The sequence below is a fragment of the Hemitrygon akajei genome, chromosome 3 (assembly GCF_048418815.1).
Source record: "Hemitrygon akajei chromosome 3, sHemAka1.3, whole genome shotgun sequence".
Taxonomy (NCBI): Eukaryota; Metazoa; Chordata; class Chondrichthyes; order Myliobatiformes; family Dasyatidae; genus Hemitrygon; species Hemitrygon akajei.
In genome coordinates, this window is record NC_133126.1 from 100,315,534 (window position 1) to 100,341,292 (window position 25,759).

The following is a 25,759-nucleotide window of genomic DNA, read 5'->3' on the forward strand; positions in this document are numbered from 1 at the left end:
CTAGGACATGCTCTCTTCTCATCATTACCATCAGGAAGGAGGTACAGAAGCCTGAAGGCATATTCAACAATTCAGGAACAGCTTCTTCCCCTCTGCCATCCGATTTCTGTATGGACATTGAATCCACGAACACTAGCTCACTTTTTTTGCACTAGTTTAATATAACTTAACTTGTATATACTTACCGTAATTCACTTTTTATTATTATGTATTACATTGTACTACTGCTGCTTAGCAAATTTCACGACATATGCGGTGATATTAAACTTGATCCTGATTCTGAAGTGAACTCCTATGGACAATTTATCACCATTGGATATTCCAGGCTGTGTAAGCAGAACCTTGCTGGAATCAATTTATCCAAGCACCATGATTTGTTGATTAGGAAGCAGACTTCCACCTCTAGCTTTGCTGGAGGATGTTGAATGGTCCATCCACTAAATTAAACAGATAGTTTCGGAGAAGTGGCAAGAGGCCAGAGTGCAAGTAGAAGAGGAAAGGGGGAGGGGAAGAGCAAAAAACTACTGGAAGGAAAAATTGATATTAATGCCATCAGGTTAGAACCTACTAACTATTCAGGAATGGCTACCTCCATTCAGGGCTTCACCTGCAAATCTGTTAGGGTCATTTGTTTGACCGTAAAACATAGCAGAATTGGGCCATTCAGCCCATTGAGTCCACTCTGCCATTTCATCATGGCTGATACCCATATACCTTCCTTCTCACATATCCCTTGAAACCCCAGCCAATCAGGAATCATCAGTTTCCGCTCTAAATATACCCATGGACTTGCCCTCCACTGCAGTCTGTGGCAGAACATTCCACATATTCACAATTCTTTGGCTTAAAAAAAAATTCCTCCTTACTTCTGTTCTAAAGGGTCGCCCCTCAATTTTGTGGCTGTGCCCTCTAGTTCTGGATGTCCCCACCATTGGAGGCATCCTCTTCACATCCACCTTATCTAGTCCTTTCAACATTCGGTAGGTTTCAGTGCATTTTTCTAAATTCCAGTAAGTACAAGCACAAAGCTGCCAAACACTCCTCATATGTTTACCCATTAATTCCCAGAATCATCGTCATGAACCTCCCCTGGACTCTCTCCAATGACAACACATCCTTTCTGACACAAAACTTGACAGTGTTCCAAGTGCAGCCTGACTAGTGTCTTATAAAGCTTCAGCATTATCTCCTTGTTTTTGTATTCTATTTCCCTTGAAATAAATGCCAACATTGCATTTGCCTTCTTTACGGGACTCAACCTGTAAATTAACCTTCTGGGAGTCTTCCATGAGCTCTCCCAAGTCCCTCTGCACCTCTGATATTTGAACCTTCTCCCCATTTAGATACTAGTCCACACTATTGCTCCTTTTACCCAAATGCATTATCATATATTTCCCAACATTGTATTCCAGTTGCCACATTTTTGCCCATTCTTCCAATTTGCCTAAGCCCTGCTACAATTGTATTGCTTCCTCAGCTCTACTTACTCTTCCACCTATCTTCGTATCATCCGCAAACTTTGCCATAAAGGCATCAATTCCACTATCTAGATAACTGGCAAACATTATGAAAAGTAGTGGTCCCCATACTGACCCTTGAAAAACACCACTAGTCACTGGCAGGCAACCAGAAAAGGCCCCTTTTATTCCCATTCACTACCTCCTGCCTGTCAGCCATTCCTCTATCTATGCCAGTATCTTTTCTTTACTTTTACCCTTTCCCTCTTCTATTTCCCACTCATGTCTTTTACAACTTCACTTCAGCTGTCTTTCACCCCGCCCCAGTCCCCTGTTCTTCCCTTTCTCTCGTGGTCCACTCCCTTCTCTTATCAGATTCCTACTTCTCCAGTGCTTTACCTTTCCCACCTATGTGGCTTTATCTGTCATCTTCTAGCTTTCACTCCATCCCCTCACCCACCTATTTTTCCTGGCTTCTTCCTACTTCCTTTCCAGTCCTAATAAAGGATCTCAGCCTGAAATGTTGACTGTTTATTCATTCTCATAGATGCTGCTGAACCTGCTGAGTTCCTCCAGTATTTTGTGTGTTTAGCACATAGCAGCCCTTCAGTTCTGTTTGATAGGTCAGTCTCGCTCTTAATTCATTAACTCTGTTCTTAATGGCCTGGACTTTAGAACACAGATCATTACAGTGTAATACAAGCCCTTCGGTCCACGATATAGTACAGACCTTTAACCTACTCTTAGATTAATAACCCTTCCCTCCATTTTTCCCTAGATAGCTCTCCATATTTTTTAATCGTCCCAGTTAGTTTAGCTAGTAGTATGCTGGAGAAGGAGAATTTGTTTCAACCTCACTTGCAGCCCAGCCCTCTTACCACACTTTCAAGATAAGTGACCACATCTGGTTGGTCCTGAAATAGAGCCATCTGGACTGGAAGGTAAATGACTGCTGAAGGGAAGACTTGGAGTGGATTAAGCTTGCCTGTCAGATTCACATACTGGCCTAAAAGACCAGGCAAGGAGTGAGCTGTCCCACCAGTTAAGTTGGGGCATCTCCAGGAGCCTTGGCATCAGGACTTGGCTCCAGGTGCTCTGTAGATGCCAGCTTTAGATTTGTAGGGGCATCAGCATCAGGCGCCTCTGTAGGTCTGAAATTCAGTCAGGTTGGAGCTCAGGGCATGGCCCCTGCTGCTAACTAAAGCACTGTACTTCATTCATGAACAGTCAACGGCAGCAACAGGCATTCTTTCTTTTAAACTGTTTGTCTCTGAATCAGACACAATCCTTTAAGAGGTGACAACATTAAAGGAACGATTATTGTGCGTGAGTTGATTTTATAAAAAGCCACAGAGTGCGCTCTAAACTTGAATATGTCCAGAGCTGCAGTCCTCCCGAGTGTCTGCTGAGAATGAAGCCGTAGTCAGAGCATGCCACACGGTTCTGCTCTTCTCCTTTTAACATGGCATTATATTTCTGGATTGTATCTTTTTACTTTACATTCAAGATCTTGTGAAATAATTACTTTACACAAATTCTCAAGACATAACTGAGTCTTATCATTAACAAGAGAAAATCTGGAGATGCTGGAAATTCAAGCAACACACAAAATTCTGGAGGAGCTCAGCAGGTCAGGCAGCATCTATGGAAAAGAGTACAGTCAATGTTTCAGTTCGAGACCCTTGAGCAGGACGGGGCTACTGAAGATTAGACTGATTCTGAAGAATGAATCTAATCACTTTTCTGGCTGAGGTCCATGGTTTAAAGATTTGGAGTTATAAATAACATGCTTAAGATAGAACTTGTCTAGTAGCAGATGCAGTATGGATACCATACCACTGTATTTCTGTTCTTTCATTCCAGCTATAAGAATTAACAGGAAGTAACTATACTTTGTGAAGGAGATATTCCATTGTCTTAATCTCTAACTCTTGTTTCACAAGCATTATTTATTGGGTTTAAGTTACAAGGCCTCACAAAATTCTGAGCTCCCGACATGTACAGTGTATGCATATAAATGAGCACTTTAGGAGGCTGATAAAATGGATTTGCCAGCTGCTGCTGAGCTACAAGTTTCTTCTACTGTGTGGGACCTCAGTTTATGACAATATATAAATAGTTGGGTTGAACTCTCTGGCTTAACTACTTGTTACCCTTGGTTGGCCTATGTTCTTATTTAACTACATTGCCAGCAGCCAAACTGTTTGGGTTAGAGCTTTTCTCAGTAGTGGAAGCTGTGATAACTTTGGGAGGACGTGTATTCATAGTGCATAAAATGGATGGCAGAAACTTGATATCTTGGGTGAAATAGGTATTTGGCAGAGAGTGAGAATGGTGTGCTAAAGAAAAGCCGCAATTTGTACTGTCTTTACTTGAAGAATACAATGAAATGGAAGTCAGGAGTCCATGAAAAATGAGATTAAGTTGAGCAGATGTTGTCATCTGCAATATATGCCTTGGAAGGATAGAGAATTAAAGGGGGAAAATGTCACAGGTCGAAATTAATATCACAGAGGCAGCAGGAGTACATTTGAGTGGTGTAGCAAGGTATTCAAAGTCGAGTTTCTTGTTATATGTACAAATACATGTGTGCACAGGTGCAGTGACAGAACTATATGCAGTAGCATCATGAGAAAACAGTAATTGTATACAACTTTTAAAGAGCACAATTAAAAACAAATTAAGTCCATATTAGTGCAGGGTCATCATAGTGGTCATACTGTTGCTAAACTGCAGTGATTAGGTTGTGCCAGTTGGTTCAACAGCCAAATGTTTGAAGTGAAATAGCTGTTCTTAAACCTTATTGTATGGAACCCCTGGTTTCTGTACCTCCTGCTGACAGTGGCAAAGAGAAGATGGCATGGCTCAGATGGTGGGTATCTTTGATGATGGATTTTGTTACTCTTGAGGCAGCACCTTCTGTAGATAATACTGATGTGGGGAGGTATGTGCCCGTTATGTATTGAGTATTGATTCTGATCTCAAACTGACTTAAGCTGGTTAACCTTCATGTACCTAGAGGTTTACAACATGATTTCTGGTTACTATGAAATATCTTCAGTCATTCAAGCCATAATTTCATTCCAGTCATATTTGTCACCCACTCCCTATGGTGGTAGTCCTGACATGGAAAATGTTAATATTCTGGTTAATGACAGGAATGTTGAGTCGGATCAGGAATCATATTGTACATATAAACCTAAAACCCACATTTTCCAAGATGGGTCACAATGTTTAGATTTTTTTTTGTCATTTCTAGATGTTTTGGATCTATGCAGAACTCAACACGCAACCGTGTTCACACTGAGCTTCCGTTTGGTCTGGAAGATGGAGAGTTCCTCTGCCCTTTGTGCAAGACTCTTTGTAATACTGTCATCCCAATCATTCCACTGCAAGCACATAGTCTAGACAGGTATGTCTCTTAGCAGTCTAATTCTTCATTGCTGTATAAAAGCTTATGTGGTAAATAGATTGGTGCTTGAACAGTCCACTGGTCATATGTGTTTTGTTTCCAACATTTGTAGTTAATTGCTTTTCAATTAATAACCTCACTACTGTTGATTTTAAAAAAACATTTCAAGAAGTGTTCAAAAGGTGTTTCCACTTTCCCACTTAAATCTTCTGATTTTTTTTTTTTTGTTTTATTCTGGCTTCCTTGCTGTTACCCTGATCTATTCCTATCTGTGCTCTATTCCAGAGGCTTGTCACTGATATTCCAGTACTGCACTCTCAAAAATGTCAACTAGGTTCAGATGAGATGAGTTTAAACTGAGCGGAGTGCAAGTCTAGTATTGGAAAGGCAACCAACTGACCAGCTTCACAATTTTAGAAAATGTATATAGTATGAGAATTCTCTTTGTAACGTTCAATCTGTTCTGTATTGCAGCAAAGATACAGAAACAATAGCACGTACACTCACAATATCTCGCTGGCTAGAAAATGTCTTAGCAAGAATTATGGGATTGAATGCTTCGGGCACAAAAGGTACGTATGTGAGGGAAATTGATTTTAATGAGAAAGGATATGTTTGGAAAGCAATCCAGACACGGTCTGATATCTGATCAGACTAAATTACTCAGTATGAGACAGGAGTTTGGCATTCTGGTGCTTGATTAGAGCTTTGGTGGAATGTGGTAGGAGTGGGAAGGAAAGAGTTGTCAGGCACTGTCAGACACTGTCACATACTGATGATCACCACAGTGTACATGAGTGACACAGAAGTGGGGCTATTAGGGTTGCACAATTAACACACAACTATTACATAGTTTTTCTTGGTTTAATTTTGCTGATGTCTGGACATTCTTCCCTTACCCGTGTGTGTTTTCTCTGGGCTCGTTTCCTTCCATAAAGACATATGGGTTAGTAGGTTAATAGATTCAATAGGTGTAATTGGGTGTCACAGGCTCATTGGGCCAGAAGGGCTGTATTTCTAAATAAAATTTGAAAATACTTGAAAAGCAAAATACCATTGATGCTGAAAACCCAAAACAAAAACAAAATGTTGGAAATGTATAGCTTTGGGATTATAGTAAAACTTAGACAATTTTCCATCCCATTGTTGGGAACCTTGCTGATTTGGCATGTTTTCCATGTTCCCTTTAAACTCGTGGTGGAGTGGGAGGAGTGCTTCCAATACTTCCTTAAAACTCAAAGGGGAGAAGGAGGAATGTTTCTCATGCTCTTCAGACTCATGGAAGAAGGAAATGTCTGCCACACTTACTTTAAACATTGTCTGCATAAAAATTGATAAAAATTGTGTGATTGAAAGTACATTGAAATGTTAAAAAGAATACTATCCAATAGACCACAAAATCTACAAGCTCAGCACTGCCAAAATCCAAAGTGATGCACGTTTTACTGTATTAACATCCAGCAAAGGAGACCAGAGCAAAGAGATTGGATTCCAGTTTAAGTTTTCCTAAGCACCTTTTAACCTAATTCTTTCAAAGGTCAATGTTTCTGCTGTAGGATATTCCACAAAGCTGTAAGATATGTTTTATAATTTACTGTCAGTTAATCAGTCCAAAAGTTTACCTCTGAGCTGAGCTACTCTTTTATTTGAAGTGTCTATGTGCTGTTCCACCTAATGAGTTTTGCAGCAGTCAGTGGTTGTTTGTTTTTTATCTAGAGGAGGAAACCAGTCTCATTCAAGTGAACCCAGTTCTGTGGAAAAGTCCAGTGGACTTTAGGTCCATCCTCAGCTTTGGAGTCCAGTCACCGTACGTAATCCAGCATTTTTGTTTTCTCATGAATATTTATGGAAAATTATAAAAATACTAAAATCAGTGCTATACTATTCGCGCATGCAGTAACTATGGCTTGGAGTAACAACAGACTTAATTAGATTACTGCCTTGAGTTCCAATCTAGTCTGTTTCAGAAAATTTGCTCAATATATATTTGCCCCTGCTTTAAAGGGAAGAATGAAAAAGGGTTGAGGTAAATATCTGGGCTGTTCTAAGACAGCTCTTGGATCTTGGAACTAGTTCAGTTTTGGCAAAGTGCTGATGCGGTCTTTATTGATTGAGATCAGCATTCATCAGCTGAAAAAGCATAAAAAGACCTGAGACATCCTGCTTTCTAACTTTAGCTTGCAAAATTGTTCAAAGTCCTGAAGTTCCCTTAAAGCAACTACTTTTAGAAAGCATTCCAACATCACCACCTTAAGCACAGTGAGAGATAAATGAAAATGGCTGCTTGGGCCCGTTGTGCTCAGATCCTGAGAATGAAAGATTGAAAAATTGTGCAATGATTGGCTGAGGTGGGTTCCAGTCCAGCTGCAGTAAGGAAAGACCCTGAAAGATGGAGTTCTTGGAGCAGCTTGTATTTCTCATACTTCCTTGTGATGCTTTCTTGGCACGTCATTCCTGCGCTTGTATCCCTTGTATATCCATTAACACCCTTCTGCATCTTATACAACCCTCCTACCTGCCGGCATTGGAAGTTATTTGCCAGTTCATCTGCCCACAAGGATATGTGGGAAGAAACTGCAGTACCCAGGCAAAACATAAACACGAGAAATAGAAGTGGGAGTAGGCCACAAGGTCCCACAATTATTCCCCCATTCTGTGTGCTCATGGCTTGAAACATGCTGACTTCCACTCCTCTTCCATGCAGACACATATGCACATGTCACAGAGATGACACAGAGATCCAGATAAAACTGTGGTCACTGGAGAAAGTCAATGGGTTGGGCAATATCTGTGGATAGCTGACACCTCTGGTTTCAGACCCTGCATCAGGACTGAGAGTGTAGAGGGGAAGTAGCTAGTATAAAGAGGTACAGGAACCCGATGACTACAGGCCACAGTCATGGAGCCAGTTCACTGCTGAGGTGAGTCAAGCTGGTACAGGAACCCGATGACTACAGGCCACAGCCACGGAGCCAGTTCACTGCTGAGGTGAGTGAAGCTGGTCCAGGGCCCGATGGCTGCAGGCCACAGCCACGGAGCCAGTTCACTGCTGAGGTGAGTGAAGCTGGTCCAGGGCCCGATGGCTGCAGGCCACAGTCACGGAGCCAGTTCACTGCTGAGGTGAGTGAAGCTGGTACAGGAGCCCGATGACTACGGACCACATCCACAGAGCCAGTTCACTGCTGAGGTGAGTGAAGCCGGTCCAGGATCCCGATGACTACAGGCCACAGCCACGGAGCCAGTTCACTGCTGAGGTGAGTGAAGCTGGTCCAGGGCCCGATGGCTGCAGGCCACAGTCACGGAGCCAGTTCACTGCTGAGGTGAGTGAAGCTGGTACAGGAGCCCGATGACTACGGACCACATCCACGGAGCCAGTTCACTGCTGAGGTGAGTGAAGCTGGTCCAGGATCCCGATGACTACAGGCCACAGTCACAGGGAAGTGTGAGGTAAGCGTTGATAGATGATAGGTGGACTAAGGTAAGGAGGGAGATGATGGACAGATGGGGAGAGGTGGAGTCGGGACGTGGTGGCTGGTAGAGACAGATAAGAGTAAAAAGAAAAGGCAAATGGAAGTAGAGGGAGAGTGAAGTTAAAAGCAGAGGCTGCAAGGTGCTGTGGAGACGAGGTACAAACGCTGGAATCTGATAAGGAAGGTGAAAAGTAGAACAAAATAAGGGAGTGGTATGAAACTTCTGTGACAGATGGATGTGAGAACCTCTGTGGATCGGGAGAAACAAGAAAAAAGCACAGGGAGCATGGGTTTTCTGAAACTGGAAAATACAATGTTTATACCATTGGATTATAGACTGCCCAGATCACAGGTCCACTTTGGTCGCTGGTACTGAGGCAGAAGTTCTACTTGTGGAGCTGAATTCCAGCACATGTTTAAGGGAGATTTAGAAGTTAAAAGACAGTCGGATTAAAAATGTGGATAATGAGATAATCAAGGCATATGAAACAGGATAGACTAGAGGCATTGGAGAAAAAGATCTTCCTCAATGACAGAACAGACACAAGGAGCATATGGCCTACTCCATTTCTTGTGGTACGTTAATCCTAAAAATTAAATTGATTTCTAAGATGTCCTTCTGCTGTTTTGATAGAGTCAAGTATTCGAAGAGCATTGTGGAAATGCTGCTGCTGTTTGCTACCGCTGTGTACCGGGTAGGATTGAAAGTTGACCCGAATGAAGCTGATCCTCGAGTTCCACTAATGGCGTGGAGTGCCTGTGCCTTTACAATTCAATCCACAGGTATGCATTATCTTGAAATTACTTGGGTTTATAGAGTCATAAAGCAAGGAAAGAGGTCCTTAGGGCCAGCAGGTCCAAGCTGACTATGATTCCCATCAGAGCTCTTCCCAACTGGCTCCATATTCCTCTAAGCTATAATTGAACCTATCTAAGTACCTCTTAAATGTTGTGAATATACCTGTTTTGACTACTTCCTCTGGCAGATCATTCCATATACTGACCATTCTCTAGGTGTAAAAGAAGAACTATTAAATCTCTCCCCTCACCTTAAACCTATTGCTCCTAGTTCTTGATTCCCCAGCACTGGGAAAAAGGGTATGCATGTTAACTTTAACTATGCTGCTCTATAAGATAACCCTACTCAATCTCTTTCCATAACTCAGTCCCTTAGGTAGCTGCAACATCCTCTGCATTCTTTCCAGTTTAATGACATGATTTATATAGAAGGGTGACCAAAACTGAACATAAAACCTCAACAACCAAATAGAGCCTAACTGTATCTTATACATTGCAACTTAACAGCCCAACTTGTGCCTGAATTGATGAAAGCTCTTTGCTGATATGGACAAACAAACAGAAGATGTTGGCAGAGTGCTCAGGAGGTGATAGCAATGTCAAAGACATGAAAAATAATACTCCAGTTTGATGTTCATTATAGGTTGGAAAATTGAGGATAAAGTAGTTTTAAAATGTGCAAGGGGTTTAAAACAGGAAGAGTTATGATACAAGGTAAAATAAGGGTCACAGAAGTGGAGTAAGAGATAATAAAAGATTAATCATTTCATAAATCTCCAGTCTTCCACCTTAACACACACCTGTCCTTTATTCTTTTACCCCACATAATCCCACTCTGTTTCACTGCCTCGGGTTGTGCTTAGAACATCAACTTATCCAAACTTTCATAATTTTTAAGTGTTAACTCCTATGTGTCATAGATACGGGCCAGATTTCAACAGCCACAGCACACTAATCACAATTGAAAATTTCTTGGGTTAAGGTAATTGTTCCATGCTTTAGCTGCCAGGGTTGGTTTGCAGGTGCAGCAGGCTATCAGGAAGGCAAGTGGAATGTTGGCCTTCATTGCTAGAGGGATTGAATTGTACAGGGTACTGATGAGGCCATACCTGGAGTACTGCTTGCAATTCTGTTCTCCTTATTTGAGGAAGGATATACTGGTTTTGGAGGTGGTGCAGAGGAGGTTCACGAGGTTGATTCCAGACATGAGGGGGTTAGACATGAGAGATTGAGTCTGGGACTGTACCCACTGGAATTCAGAAGAATGAGAGGAGATCTTATAGAAACATACAAAATAATTAAAGGGATAGATAGATAAGATAGAAACAGGAAAGTTGTTTCCATTGATAGGTGAGACTACAACTAGGGGACATACCTTCAAGATTCAGGGGGAGTAGATTTAGGACAGAGATGAAGAGAAACTGCTTTTCCCAGAGGGTGGTGAATCTGTGGAATTTTCTGCCCAATGAAACAGTGGAGGCTTCCTCAGTAAATATATTTAAGACAAGGTTGGATAGATTTTTGCATAGTCAGGGAATTAAGGGTTATGAGGAAAAGGCAGGTGGGTGGAGATGAGTCCATGGCCAGATCAGCCATGGTCTTATCGAATGGCAGAGCTGGCTCAATGAGCCAGATGCCCTACTCCTGCTCCTATTTCTTATTATGAGTTAGTGCCCTGCTACTCCACCACCCCCATTTCTGCTATGCCTCTCCACCACCCCCCGTTCTCACACTATCCTTGAAAGTGAGTCTCTAGGTTGTGAGGTTATATATTTGTTTGCAGATTTTGTCTCTTTTGCACAAAGGTTAGTTGTCGATCTTTAAGTGTAGCTTTTCATTGATTCCATTGTGTTTCTTTGTTCTATCATGAATGTCTGCAAGAAAGTGAATATCAGGGTAGAATATAGTGACATGTAGGTGCTTTGATAATAAATTTGAACTTTTCAGCCTACATTGATCAATATTTGAATGTGAAGAAATCAATTATTTTAACAAAACTTTCACTTTCTATAGAGAACATACTTCATGAAGAGGACAAAGTTTTATTTGGATCATTGCCAGACAGACAGGTAGGACTGTGTATTCCATTCTCTCTTAACAGTTGTTGAATAAACCTCGTGTGTGTCTGTGTATAAACAACAAGACCTTCTTATACCAGGAACATCAATCCCTAAAGCCTTGTTCTTCTGAAATTTTTCTAACCTTTTTATTCCTCTAGCACCCTTCACCTTACCACTCTGTGTACTAACTAAAGAACTCTTGAAGTAAGCTTTGAATCTTGGAATAATTCCGCTGAGTCTGTTTTGTGTCACCTGTTGCCCTGCGCTGGATTTAATTTTGTTTCACAGTTAACTGCAGATTGGTAACAGTTTGTACAGTGGTTAGCTAAGCTTTTGTATTTCTTTAGTTTATGTAGTTTAGTAACCAGTATGAAATTTACTGACTAGCCCTTAATGAAGCCTTTAGTCACTTCTGTCTCCCTGTTCATTACAGCTCAAATTAGGAGCTAGATGGGCAGCATCAAGTTGCATTGAATTTATTGAATTTTAAAAAGTATGTATTTTCAACCTTTAAAAAAGTTTGTTAATCTACTCATTTTGCCATTTTCTCAAAACACCAAGATTTATATTCAAGCAACACACACAAAATGCTGGTGGAACGCAGCAGGCCAGGCAGCATCTATAGGAAGAAGTACAGTCGATGTTTCGGGCTGAGACCCTTTGTCAGGGCTAACTGAAAGAAAAGATAGTAAGAGATTTGAAAGTAGGAGGGTGAGGGGGAAATCCAAAATGATAGAAGACAGGAGGGGGAGTGATAAAGCTAAGAGCTGGAAAGTTGATTGGCAAAAGGGATACAGAGCTGGAGAAGGGGAAAGATCATGGTACGGGAGGCCTAGGGAGAAAGAAAGGGGGAGGGGAGCACCAGAGGGAGATGGAGGACAGGCAAGGAGTGATTGTGAGAGGGGCAGAGAGAAGAAAAAGGGGAGAAAAAAGTGGGGGGGGATTACAAATAAAGGGTAAGAAAGGGAGGAGGGGCATTAACAGAAGTTAGAGAAATCGATGTTCATGCCACCAGGTTGGAGGCTACCCAGACAGAATATTAGGTGTTATTCCTTCAATCTGAGTGTGGCTTCATCTTGGCAGTAGAGGAGGCCATAGATAGACATATCAGAATGGAAATAGGACATGGAATTAAAATGTGTGGCTACTGGAAGATCCTGCTTTCTCTGGCAGACAGAGCGTAGGTGTTGAGCGAAACAGTCTCCCAGTCTGCGTTGGGACTCACCAATATATAGAAGGCCGCACCGGGAGCATCAGACACAGTATATCACACCAGCCGACTCACAGGTGCAGTGTCGCCTCAGAATCAGACATATTTATTGATCCCAAGGGAAATTGGGTTTTGTTACAGTTGCACCACCCAAGAATAGTGTAGAAATATAGCAATATAAAACCATAAATAATTAAATAATAATAAGTAAGTTATTCCAAGTGGAAATAAGTCCAGGACCAGCCTATTGGCTCAGGGTGTCTGACACTCTGAGGGAGGAGGTGATGCTCAGTATTGCATCTTGGTGGAATGAGCCTCTGGCTGAACGTACTCCTGTGCCTAACCAATATATTATAAAGTGGATGGGAGACATTGTCCAAGATGGCATGCAACTTGGACCTGGAAGGACTGTCTGGGGCCCTGAATGGTGGTGAGGGAGGAAGTGTAGGGCAGGTGTAGCACTTGTTCCACTTACAAGGATAAGTGCCAGAAGGGAAATTGGTGGGAAGGGATGGGGGGGACGAATAGACAAGGGAGTTGTATAGGGAGCAATCCCTGCAGAAAGCAGAAAGAGGGGGGAGGGAAAGATGTGCTTGGTAGTGGGATCCCGTTGGAGGTGGCGGAAGTTACGGAGAATTATGTGTTGGACCTGGAGGCTGGTGGGGTGGTAGGTGAGGACAAGGGGAACCATATCCCTAGTGGGGTGGTGGGAGGATGGGGTGAGAGCAGATGTGCGTGAAATGGGAGAGATGCGTTTGAGAGCAGAGTTGATGGTGGAAGAAGGGAAGCCCCTTTCTTTAAAAAAAGGAAGACATCTCCTTCATCCTGGAATGAAAAGCTTAATCCCGAGAGCAGATGCGGTGGAGACGGAGGAATTGCAAGAAGGGGATGGCATTTTTGCAAGAGACAGGGTGGGAAGAGGAATAGTCCAGGTAGCTGTGAGAGTCCATAGGCTTATAGTAGATATCAGTAGATAAGCCGTCTCCAGAGATGGACACAGAAAGATCAAGAAAGGGGAGGGAGGTGTTGGAAATGGACCAGGTAAATTTGAGGGCAGGGTGAAAGTTGGAGGCAAAGTTAATGAAGTCAACGAGCTCAGCATGTGTGCAGGAGGCAGCGCCAATGCAGTCATCGATGTAGCGAAGGAAAAGTGGGGGACGGATACCTGTACAGGCTTGGAGCATGGACTGTTCCACAAAGCCAACAAGAAGGCAGGCATAGCTGGGACCCATATGGGTGTCCATGGTTATACCTTTAGTTTGGAGGAAGTGGGAGGAGCCAAAGGAGAAATTATTGAGAGTAAGAACTAATTCCGCTAGACGGAGGAGAGTGGTGGTAGAGGGGAATTGGTTAGGTCTGGAATCTAAAAAGAAGCGGAGATTTATATTCAGTTCAATTAAATTATATTTTTAACCCCCATCACTCTACAGCCTCTTTAGCTGATCATTTTATAAAAGAGCAGGGTTTTTGGCATTCGTTGCTGTGGTATTGCTGTTTACATTTCACACCTCCAACCAGACCTCTCTAACTACTTTCTTCAGCTTTCATTACACCTTGTCTATTGAGACTTTCCTAACAGCTTTTCACATTATGTACTATTTTCTCAAAGCACATTCTCAGCTGCAACTTTCCTTTCATCTCACCTTCACGTCCTGCTGGCAAGTTCAATATTATTCCACATTCTGTATGTAATTTCACAAGAAAATAAGGTTCTAAGTTCTTAATTGGAGAAACCCAAGATCAACTTTCTAGATGAGTTAATACCTTCCTTGCAGGAAGGTGTCCTAAAAGGACAGCTGCTCAGTTAATGAATTGTCACCAATTCTCCAAAGAAGCTGAAAATATCCACTGATAGTGCAGGAAGATATGAGAAATAGTACGTTGGGCATTTTATTTTCTTGATCTATAACTTTAGAAGTGGTGTTGCTGTTGATGAACAGAATTTGAACAATGACTAGTTATGTTTATTTTAGGGTATAAGCCTGAAGGCAGTTCTACAATTTGCTGCTTCTCAGAGAGTGGTGACCTCAGCCAAAGTTATCCAGAAGCACCTAACTCGCTTACTGTCTGGTGAGTATGGCATGAGTGACAAGTAAAGATGAAATTTTTAGTTGCGATGTGAACAATTTTCATGGTTGTATGTCCAAATCAATTGTGTATTCGATATAATTTCAAGGCCACTCACTCTGTAACATTCTATTCTACATTCTGTTATTGATTTTGTATGGATGACATTAAGCTGAGCTTTTCCATTATATCTGAGTACATGTGACAATAATAAACCTCTATGTGAAAGGGTCAATAATATCTCAATAATAACCTTTCAATAATATCCTCTATGTGAAAGGGTCTGGTTTCCATTTACATTCTCAGGTTTCTAGTGGAGAGTTTTTATACTGATGCTAGTCACTCTCATAACATTGCTTATGTTAACTTTTTTTCTTGGAAATGCACTGCTTGTTGCAAAACAGGATGGAAGATTGGTACTGAAGGAGTACATGTGATTTCAGGTTGGAAATATTGGTTAAAGATGACGCTTTGGTGTCTCTGCACATTATATATTAATTAAGATATCAGCCTAGTTCTAAGTGGTACAAACTATCCTTGGAAAAGAAAGACGTATTAAATGGAACCATTCACAACCTAGCTTGTCTAAGTACTGTAGTGTACTACATAGGCACTAAATACATCTGTCCTGTAGTGATTGTTGTAATGGCAGCTGATTAGCACAGTAAGGTTCAATGAACAACAATGAAACTGGTCAGAATATTTGTTTTACTGCCTCATAGGTGAGGCATCAATATCGAACAGGCACTAGGAAGAATCCTGGTTTATTTTTGAGTATTGTAGAAAGGGTTCTGCCTTAAATCTTATACAAGGGAAATATGGCACAGTTGAGAGGTTGTAGTCTATGAACTTGATTGCTGGTCCATTCCAGTATAATGAGTGAAATGTCATACTGGCCCTGCATATTGTGAATGCTTCATTGTGAATTTAGCTAACTACAGGTTCTTTGTTCTGTCATTAACTGTTTTAATTTCCTGAGCAAGAAAGCAAAAGCCCCTGTAGTGTTCTCGTACAGGTGTAAGAACTCTGAACTAAACACCAAGTTTAAACCGTAGTCAATGAGGGCACGATCACAGTAAGATTAACCGTTTACTGTACACTCTTCCACATTAATGTATGGTGAAAACTGTTGATAAAACAATACAAAATATATACAGTTTCCTTCTTGACATCACATTTACATCATAAATACTTGTAAAAGTAAAACTACAACAAACTGTATTACATTAAAGTACAACATACAGTCAGAATCTACCTACGCCATCAACTGGCTTTAAATACACCACACAACTATCCAGCAATGCTTTCAATAACAAAGAAAATAAACTTTATCAACCATCATTACTTTTAACAGAATCAGCATGAACATTTTTACTTCAACATATCGATTATCTACTAAACTTATGGCGTTGCTTCTATGATGTTTCTTAGTGCGTAGAATAAAATCTTTTCTCGCGCTGATCCTGCACACACAAGCCCCCTCCTTCCCGTTTCTCCAAACCGGTATTTTGCCACAAGATGTGGCGAAACCAGGTGTGATGTCATCGCATGCCGCGATACATCACAGACAATGAATTTACTTTCAACAACTTTAACTTTAACTAGAAAATAATTACAAATGAATTACTAAAGCAAAAATGTAGTAAAGCTAAACAAATACCTTAAGGGCAACACACCCCCTAATTTAAAAGCTAGCAATTCTGCTCTGACCTGCTAAATTTTAAGCACTTAACAGGACCAAACCTCAGGATTCTTGAATGTGGGCAGAATTGCAAACTTCCAATAGGCTGAGAACTGAATTTTCTGCTTTCTAAGTTGCATCAATAAAAATTGTTAAGGGTCATTGTTACATTTCTTTTACAGTACAATAGCAGTTCCACCAAGTATGTCATGGGATATGAAGTTGTATTAGAACATAGAACAATACAGCACGGTACAGGCCTTTCAGCCCACAATGTTGTACCAACCCTTAAACCTTGCCTCCCATATAACTCCCACCTTAAATTCCTCTATATACTTGTCTAGTAGTCTCTTAAATTTCACTAGTGTATCTGCCTTCACCACTGATTCAGGCAGTGCATTTCACGCACCAACCACTCTCTGATTAAAAAACCTTCCTCTAATATCCCTCTTGAACTTCCCACCCTTTACCTTAAAGCCATGTCCTCTTGTATTGAGCAGTGGTGCCCTAGGGAAGAGGCGCTGGCTGTCCACTCTATCTGTTCCTCTTAATATCGTATACCTCTATCATGTCTCCTCTCATCCTCCTCCTCCAGAGAGTAAAGCCCTAGCTCCCTTAATCTCTGATCATAATGCATACTCTTTAAACCAGGCAGCATCCTGGTAAATCTCCTCTGTACCTTTTCCAATGCTTCCACATCCTTCCTATAGTGAGACGACCACTTGGTCCTTGACACTTCACAACATAATACCAATTGGGTAAATTCAGACAAGAACTAAAGATCGTAGTCCTGGAGGAGGCTAGAAGTCAGGAGGAAGGAGGCTGTGGAGAGGATTGAAAGAAGGTTTAGAATTTTGTAATCTATATGTTGCTTAATAAGAGGTTAGTTAAAATTGGGGTTCATGGATGATGTGTGAACCGAACTCCGTGTACGTGGTAGTCTGGTTAGTTACAGGGAGAAGGATAGAGTCTTAGAAAATGGAGTTGTAGAGGGAGCAATTCACAAATTGCTGGAGGAACTCAGCAGGCCAGACAGCATCTATGGAACAGAGTAAACAGTCGACGTTTTGGGCTGAGACCCTTCATCAGGACTAGAAAAAAGATGCAGTCAGAGTAAGAAGGTGGGGGAGGGAAGGAAAAAGTACAAGATGGTAGGTGATGAATGAAACTGGGGGGGGGGGGGGTTTGAAGTAAAGGGCTGGGAAGTTGATTGATGAAAGAGATACATGGCTGGAGAAGGGGGAGTCTGATAGGAGAAGACAGAAGGCCATGGAAGAAAAAAAGGGGGGAGGAGCACCAGAGGTGATGGGCAGGTAAGGAGATAAGGTGAGAGAGGGAAATTGGAATGGGGAAAAGTGAAGGAGTGAGGGGGGTACATTTCCCTGAAGTTCAAGAGATCGATGTTCATGCCATCAAGTTGGAGGCTATCCAGACAGAATACAAAGTGTTGGTGCTTCAACCTGAGTGTGCCCTCATCATGACAGTAGAGGACTGACATGTCAGAATGGGAAATTCTATGTACTTTGACCTTGCTGATATCTGACACTTTATTTTATATATCATGCTAGTATTCATCAGTCATAACACATTTGCTTCTAAAGTCCATGATAGCTTGTAGCAGTGCCTACTCAGAAGTAGGTAGAGAAATTATCAAATCAAAATTGGAAGTTCCAGTAGAATTTGTACTATTATTATTATACTGCAATGTTAAGTCAACAACTAAAGCACCATTGCCATTGTAAATGAAGATTCAGGCAAGACTTCAGTTACAATTACATGGCATAGCCTTCTATAAATATAACATGAAATATAAAGTTAAAGGTTATTGTGTCATTCATGGTAAATGGGAAACAGTTTGTGAGACACCAATCTCATAATCCACACACAGCAACCTTTGTTTGGTAAATTGGAGGTTGTGTCAAAAGGAAAAGTTGTCTGTTCCCTAATCTGAAATGATGTACTCAACTGATTGCCGTTTTCCCCACCAGCATTGTGATTATCATGATCATGGCTGGGACTTTGAATAGAAATGATGCTGACATGTATTACACAGCTAGCTGAAGGCAAGTTATCTTCCTTCCTGGTTTTCCTCAAACCTGGCACATCAATGCCTTCTCAGTCATGTTCAGTAAAGGATTCCAGCAAAGGAATTGTGCATATGTATGCCTGCATGTTGAAACTAATTCAGTGGAGTGTTAGGTAGTTTGGTTTTATGAATATTATTTTATTGAGAGTAACTTCATATTCAATTGCATTCATATTCATTCACTTTTGATGATCAACCTTGCCAAGAAAAGTGTTTTTATATCATATGGTTTGTCTTTTACTTTTAGTTTTTGTGCCCCACTTGGATGTTGAAGACAATTGGTCTTTTTTGGATATTGACTTCTTCCACCTCATGGTATGTTTCTTTGGTAAATTTATGAACTTCATCTTGTATAGGAAGATTTCACACAGAAGGGGGCAGAAATCTCTTACCTCAAAACTGAGTTGATATATTTTATTTATAATTATTTTATTATAGAATATAGTTATGGAGCAAAATTGGATTATGGAGTTATGATGTTGTTTGACCATGATCTAATTGAATGCCTTAATAGGGTTGGGAGCATTAAATAACTTCCTTCTATTCTAATGGGTTAAACTTGGAGTTTTGTGCCTATAACCATATAACAATTACAGCATGGAAACAGGCCATCTCAGCCCTTCTAGTCCATGCTGAACGCTTACTCTCACCTAGTCCCACTGACCCGCACTCAGCCCATAACTCTCCATTCCTTTCCTGTCCATATACCTATCCAATTTTACTTTAAATGACAATACTGAACCTGCCTCTATGAGTTCTACTGGAAGCTTGTTCCACACAGCTTCCACACTCTGAGTAATGAAATTTCCCCTCATGTTACCCTTAAACTTTTGCCCCCTAACTCTCAACTCATGGCCTCTTGTTTGAATCTCCCCTACCCTCAATGGAAAAAGCCTATCCACATCAACTCTATCTATCCCCCTCATAATTTTAAATACCTCTATCAAGTCCCCTTTCAACCTTCTACACTCTAAAGAATAAAGACCTAACTTGTTCAGCCTTTCTCTGTAACTTAGGTGCTGAAACCCAGGTAACATTCTAGTAAATCTTATCTGTACTCTCTCTATTTTGTTGACATTTTTCCTATAATTCGGTGACCAGAACTGTACACAAATACTCCAAATTTAGCTTTACCAATGCCTTGTACAATTTTAACATTACATCCCAACTCCTATACTCAATGCTCTGATTTATAAAGGCCAGCATACCAAAAGCTTTCTTCACCACCCTATCCACATGAGATTCCACCTTCAGGGAACTATGCACCATTATTCCTAGATCACTCTGTTCTACTGCATTCTTCAATGCCCTACCATTTGCCATCTATGTCCTATTTTGATTAGTCCTACCAAAATGTAGCACCTCACACTTATCAGCTTTAAACTCCATCTGCCATCTTTCAGCCCACTCTTCTAACTGGCCTAAATCTCTCTGCAAGCTTTGAAAACCTACTTCATTATCCACAATACCACCTATCTTAGTATCATCTGCATTCCTACTAATCCAATTTACCACCCCATCATCTAGATCATTAATGTATATGACAAAACAACATTGGACCCAGTACAGATCCCTGAGGCACACCACTAGTCACCGGCCTCCAACCTGACAAACAGTTATCCCCCACTACTCTCTGGCATCTCCCATCCAGCCACTGTTGAATCCATTTTACTACTTCAATATTAATACCTAACGATTGAACCTTCCTAATGAACCTTCCATGTGGAACCCTGTCAAAGGCCTGACTGAAGTCCATATAGACAACATCCACTGCTTTACCCTCCTCAACTTTCGTAGTAACCTCTTCAAAAAATTCACTAAGATTTGTCAAACATGACCTTCCACGCACAAATCCGTGTTGACCGTTGCTAATCAGACCCTGTCTATCCAGATAATTATATATATCATCTCTAAGAATACTTTCCATTAATTTACCCACCACTGATGTCAAACTTACAAGCCTATAATTGGCAGGTTTACTGTTAGAACCCTTTTTAAACAATGGAACAACATGAGCAATACGCCAATCCTCCAGCACTGTCCCCGTTTCTAATGACATTTGAAATATTTCTGACAGAGCCACTGCTATTTCTACACTAACTTCCCTCAAGGTCCTAGGGAATATCCTGTCAGGATCCGGAGACTTATCCGCTTTTATATTCCTTAAAAGCGCCAGTACTTCCTCCTCTTTAATCATTCTAGTTTCCATAACTTCCCTACTTGTTTCCCTTACCTTACACGATTCAATATCCTTCTCCTTAGTGAATATCTGGATAAGAAAAGAAATTGTTCAAAATCTCCCCCATCTCTTTTGGCTCCACACATAGCTGTCCACTCTAATTCTCTAAGGGACCAATTTTATCCCTCACTATCCTTTTGCTATTAATATAACTGTAGAAACCCTTTGGATTTATTTTCACCTTACTTGCCAAAGAAACCTCGTATCTTCTTTTAGCTTTTCTAATTTCTTTCTTAAGATTCTTTTTACTTTCTTTATATTCCTCGAGCACCGCATTTACTCCATGCTGCCTATATTTATTTTTTTAATTAGTTTTTTTTTATACATTTTCTACATCGCTACAGATTTTTAAAAACCCAGATCGAAATGAAGAACATTAATACAGTGCAAAAATAAACATACAATAATAATATAATACAAAAGAAGATAATTGAGAAAGCACCGAAATTGAAGATATGTAAAATTAGTATCCTTCCCAAGCCCCGCAACAAAAAAGAACTCCAGACCAACCACAACACAATCTAGAGAGTATACATCAGGACATTCAAACCCCCAAAACTGTAAATACACTTAGCAACAGAAGGTATTAATGCCTACTACCAACAAAAAAGGAGCTGAAAGCAAGGGACCGAAAAAAAAACCTTAGTTAAGAGGAAGGTTATGAAAATACTCAGTAAAAGGTCCCCAGACCTTATGGAACTTAATCCGAATTAAGAACTGAATAATGAATTTTTTCAAGGTCTAAGCAGGACATAATATCATTAAGCCATTGAGCATGCGTGGGCGGGGCAACATCCCTCTATCTAAGGAGGATTAAACATCTAGCCAGGAGAGAAGCAAAAGATAATATTCGACAGTTAGTCGAACTCAGAGGTAAATCTGTCTCACCCAAAAAACCGAACAAAACAATTAAAGGGTTAGGTTCTAGGTGATGATTCAGAATACAAGATAATGTTATGAAGACGTCTTTCCAAAATTTCTCCAAGCTAGGACAAAACCAGTACATATGAATGAGAGAGGCCTCGCCCCTTTTGAATTTATCACAGAGAGGACTAATGTTAGGGTAAAATCGAGATAGTTTAGATTTAGACATATGGGCTCTATGAACAATCTTAAACTGTAAAAGGCAATGGCGAGCACAAAGAGAGGTTGAATTAACCGATTTGAGAATCGAATCCCAAGTCTCGTCAGATAAGGAGATATTTAAATCATGCTCCCAAGCCAATCTAATTTTATCCACGGGCTAATTTAGGATGCTAATTTATCACGAATAAATGATATTAAACCTTTACCTAGTGGATTAATAGAAAGAAAGAAATCCATAACATTTTTCTCAGGCATTTCAGGGAAGTTAGGAATTAAAGGATTAATAAAGTGTCTAATTTGGAGATATCTAAAAAAATGAGCATTGGGCAGATTGAACTTAGCAGAGAGCTGTTGAAAAGATGCGAAGCGATTATCAATAAAAAGATCTTCAAAATGTCTAATGCCTTTCCTATACCAATCATGGAATGCTGAATCATACGTAGTAGGTAAAAAAAGGTGATTATGTAAGATAGGGCTAGAAAAGGAAAAACCATGGAAACCATAAAACTTCCTAAACTGAGCCCATATACGCAAAGTGTGTCTAACAAAAGGATTAACAATTAATCTGGACAAACTACTAGGGAGTACAGAGCCAAGAAGTGCAGAGATAGATAAATCTTTAGTGGAACTCAACTCCATTGCCACCCAATTAGGGCACTCGGGTTGGCCATGGAAAAAAGACCAAAAGGTAGCACAACGTATATTGGCTGCCCAATAATATAAACGAAAGTTAGGTAAAGCCATGCCACCCTCTTTTTTAGATTTTTGGAGATAAACTTTATTAATTCTAGAGCGCTTATTCTTCCACAGATATGACAAAATAATAGAGTCTAAGGAATCAAAAAAAGATTTAGGAATAAAAATTGGGATTGATTGAAATAAATATAAAAGTTTAGGGAGAACATACATTTTAACAACATTGATATGACCTACCAAAGACATAGATAGAGGTGACCATTGTAACAGACTCTGTTTTATAGTATATGAAAGATTGGCAAAATTTTCACAAAAGAGATCTTTAAACTTCCTTGTGACTGTAATCCCAAGATAAGTAAATTGATTATGAACTACTTTAAAAGGGAGATCACGAAATGTTAATTCTTGTGCTTCTTTATTAATTGAGAAAAGTTCGCTCTTATGTAAATTAAGTTTATAGCCAAAGAACTGGCTAAACTGATCAAGAAGTGAAAACATTGGAGGTAAGGATGTAGACGGATTTGAAAGAAAAAGTAATAAGTCATCAGCATAAAGAGAAACTTTATGCTCGACACCCCCTCTCCAAATCCCGGTCAATTCAGGACAATTTCGAAATGCTATCGCCAGAGGTTCTATAGCCAAATCAAAGAGAAGGGGACTTAAAGGGCATCCCTGGTGGGTGCCACGTTTGAGGTTAAATAATGGATTTCTGAAAATTGGTCAAAACAGAGGCAGTAGGACACAAATACAGCAATTGGATCCAAGAGATAAAACTTTGACCGAAGTCAAATTTTTCTAAAACTGCAAAAAGGTAGTTCCATTCTATACGATCAAATGCTTTCTCCGCATCGAGGGAAATAACACATTCAGGAATCCCAGTTGGAGGTGAATATAAAATGTGAAATAAATGCCAAATGTTAAAAAAAGGAAGACGGTTTTTAATAAAACCAGTTTGATCATCAGAAATAATAGAGGGAATAACAGTTTCTAATCTATAAGCCAAAACTTTGGCCAAGATTTTAACATCAACATTGAGCAAAGAAATCGGCCTATACGAGGAACACTCTGTTGGGTCTTTACCCTTTTTTAATAAAAGAATAATAGATGCCTCATTAAAAGAGGATGGCAATTTACCGTAATTAAACGAGTCAGATAATACTGAGAATAACTGAGGGGAAAGAAGTGAAGAGAATGATTTATAAAATTCTACGGGGAACCCATCAGGTCCAGGAGATTTCCCTGAAGACAATGCAGAAATTGCAAAAGATATTTCTTCTGATGAAATAGGCACATTAAGTTTGGCTTTGAAATCAGATGAAAGCGAAGGAATATTCAGATTATTTAGAAAGTGATCAACAGAGATATTGTCATTCAAAGATTCAGAGGAATAAAGTCGAGAATAGAAATTTTTAAATGCGTCATTGATTTCTAAGTGATCCGATGTAAAGTCTCCATTCTCCTTCTGGATCTTTGTAATATGTTGTTTGGCTTTGGAACGTCTCAGCTGATTGGCTAGAAATTTACCAGATTTGTCACCATGAATATAGAAGTGACTCTTACTTTCAAGAAGTTGGCGTTCGACAGGTTGAGTAGACAGAAGATTAAATTTAGTTTGAAGTTCTACACGCTTCTTGTATAATTCAGGATTCTTAGTTTGAGCATACAGTTGATCCAATTCTTTAATCTGATTAATGAGGTCTAATCGATCTGCACAGGACTTTCTATTAAGATTTGCTGTATAGGAGATTATGTGACCCCTCAAATATGCTTTCATGGCATCCCAGACAATCTGGGATGACATTTCAGATGATGTATTGGTGTTAAAATAAAAGGTTATCTGATCCTTAATAAATTTTAGAAAATCATCATCCGATAATAAAGTCGAGTCAAAACGCCAGTGTTTATTCCTCTGAGGGAGACCAGGAAAATTTAAAGACAAAGTAATTGGGGCATGGTCAGAAATCAGTATACTCTGATAATCACAAGAATAGACAAATGGAATAAGTTGATTATCGAGTAAAAAGTAGTCAATTCTAGTAAAAGTATGGTGAACATGTGAAAAAAAAGAATCGTCTCTCTCAGTGGGATCAAGGAAACGCCATATATCAGAGATACCATAATTAGAGAGAAAAGAGTGAATAGCGAAGGCAGATTTAGTAAGTAGTCTAGTAACAGAGGACGATCGATCCAAATTAGGATCTAACCAACAATTGAAATCGCCACCCAGTATAAGAGAGTATGAGTTTAAATCTGGTAGCGAGGAGAAAAAACGTTCAAAAAAATTATCATCATCAAAATTGGGAGCATACAGGTTTGCTAGTACAACTTTAGTATTGTATAATTTACCAGAAACAATAATAAAACGGCCATTTGTATCAGATATCTTATTATGGAGTTCAAAAGGAATATTTGAATTAATAAGGATGGAAACCCCCCCCTTAGCTTTGGCAGCAAAGGATGAGTGAAAATGCTGACCTGCCCACTTTGACAGAAGCCGAGAATTATCAAAACAACGAATATGAGTTTCTTGAAGGAAAGCAATGTCAGCTTTGAGTTGTTTAATATGCGAGAAGACCTTCCTTCTTTTAACAGGGTGATTCAATCCCTTTACATTCCAGCTCACAAATTTAAGTGAATTAACCATTATCAATTGTTAGTGCATAGAAGGTAGCAGGCATATAGAAAATCAAGCAGTACAATAACAGTCTGGGAGCAAAAATGTAAACATAGATCCGTAGAATCAAAACAGAGACATGTCCTGAATAACAAAGGAAAGCAAAGGAAACAGTGAGTAGTGTTGGAACTGGAGAACCCGCTCCGCCCCACCCTCGCAACCCAAAACTAGACGGCTACCAAAAAAAGCAGCTAGCTCTACCAAAAAAATTAACCCAAATATGACTTCCAGTTCTGTGTCATTAACAACAGTTCTGTATAAATACTATAGCAAATGGTAGCTAGTTTATGCACTAGAAAACATAATTACAAATAGGAACAACTTCAACAGAAGTATAAGACTTAATACAAAGAAAATCAAAAGAAAACCAAAGCTAACCTACCCGCGAAAAATTATAAAAGATTAAAAGAAAAAAAAGAGAGGGAGAAAAGGGGGAAATTGTAGATTCGAAGAGAGTACTTATCAACCATTTACAGAAAAAAAAGGGAGCAAAACTTAAACTATGAATCAACCAACAGGGAGGCCTTCAATAAAAACTCCAAACCTCCAAAACAAGTTAAAGACAATTGTAGTTCTCTATAGATAAGGTTCTACAAAAATAAAATAGATTACACAGGTAAAATCTAAAAGTTCGCAGGGAAACATTAAACTTAAGTTATCTATTTAGAAAAAACGCACCAAGTCCAGGGAGAGATTGACTACAGCCCTTAGAGTTTCAATAGATAATGACTGAATTATTCAAGTAAAGTCTGAGTTCGGAAAAAATTGTTTTACTTCGAAAAGTACTTATCAACCATTTTAGAAGGTCAGGCCGGTTCCGAAG

The 25,759-nt window shown here is 39.9% G+C and overlaps 1 protein-coding gene across 5 annotated transcripts in view; it reads left to right on the forward strand.

Annotated features, from left to right (window-relative positions):
- Window positions 1-25,759, forward strand: part of ubr1 (ubiquitin protein ligase E3 component n-recognin 1) — a 299,112-nt gene that overhangs the window by 211,234 nt on the left and 62,119 nt on the right. For all 5 annotated transcript variants that reach the window (XM_073040481.1, XM_073040482.1, XM_073040484.1 and 2 more), the window contains 7 exons: window positions 4,717-4,869; window positions 5,344-5,441; window positions 6,586-6,676; window positions 8,974-9,122; window positions 11,151-11,206; window positions 14,381-14,477; window positions 18,489-18,556. In XM_073040481.1, the coding sequence (XP_072896582.1) occupies window positions 4,717-4,869; window positions 5,344-5,441; window positions 6,586-6,676; window positions 8,974-9,122; window positions 11,151-11,206; window positions 14,381-14,477; window positions 18,489-18,556 (712 nt within the window). The remainder of the gene's footprint in view (window positions 1-4,716; window positions 4,870-5,343; window positions 5,442-6,585; window positions 6,677-8,973; window positions 9,123-11,150; window positions 11,207-14,380; window positions 14,478-18,488; window positions 18,557-25,759) is intronic.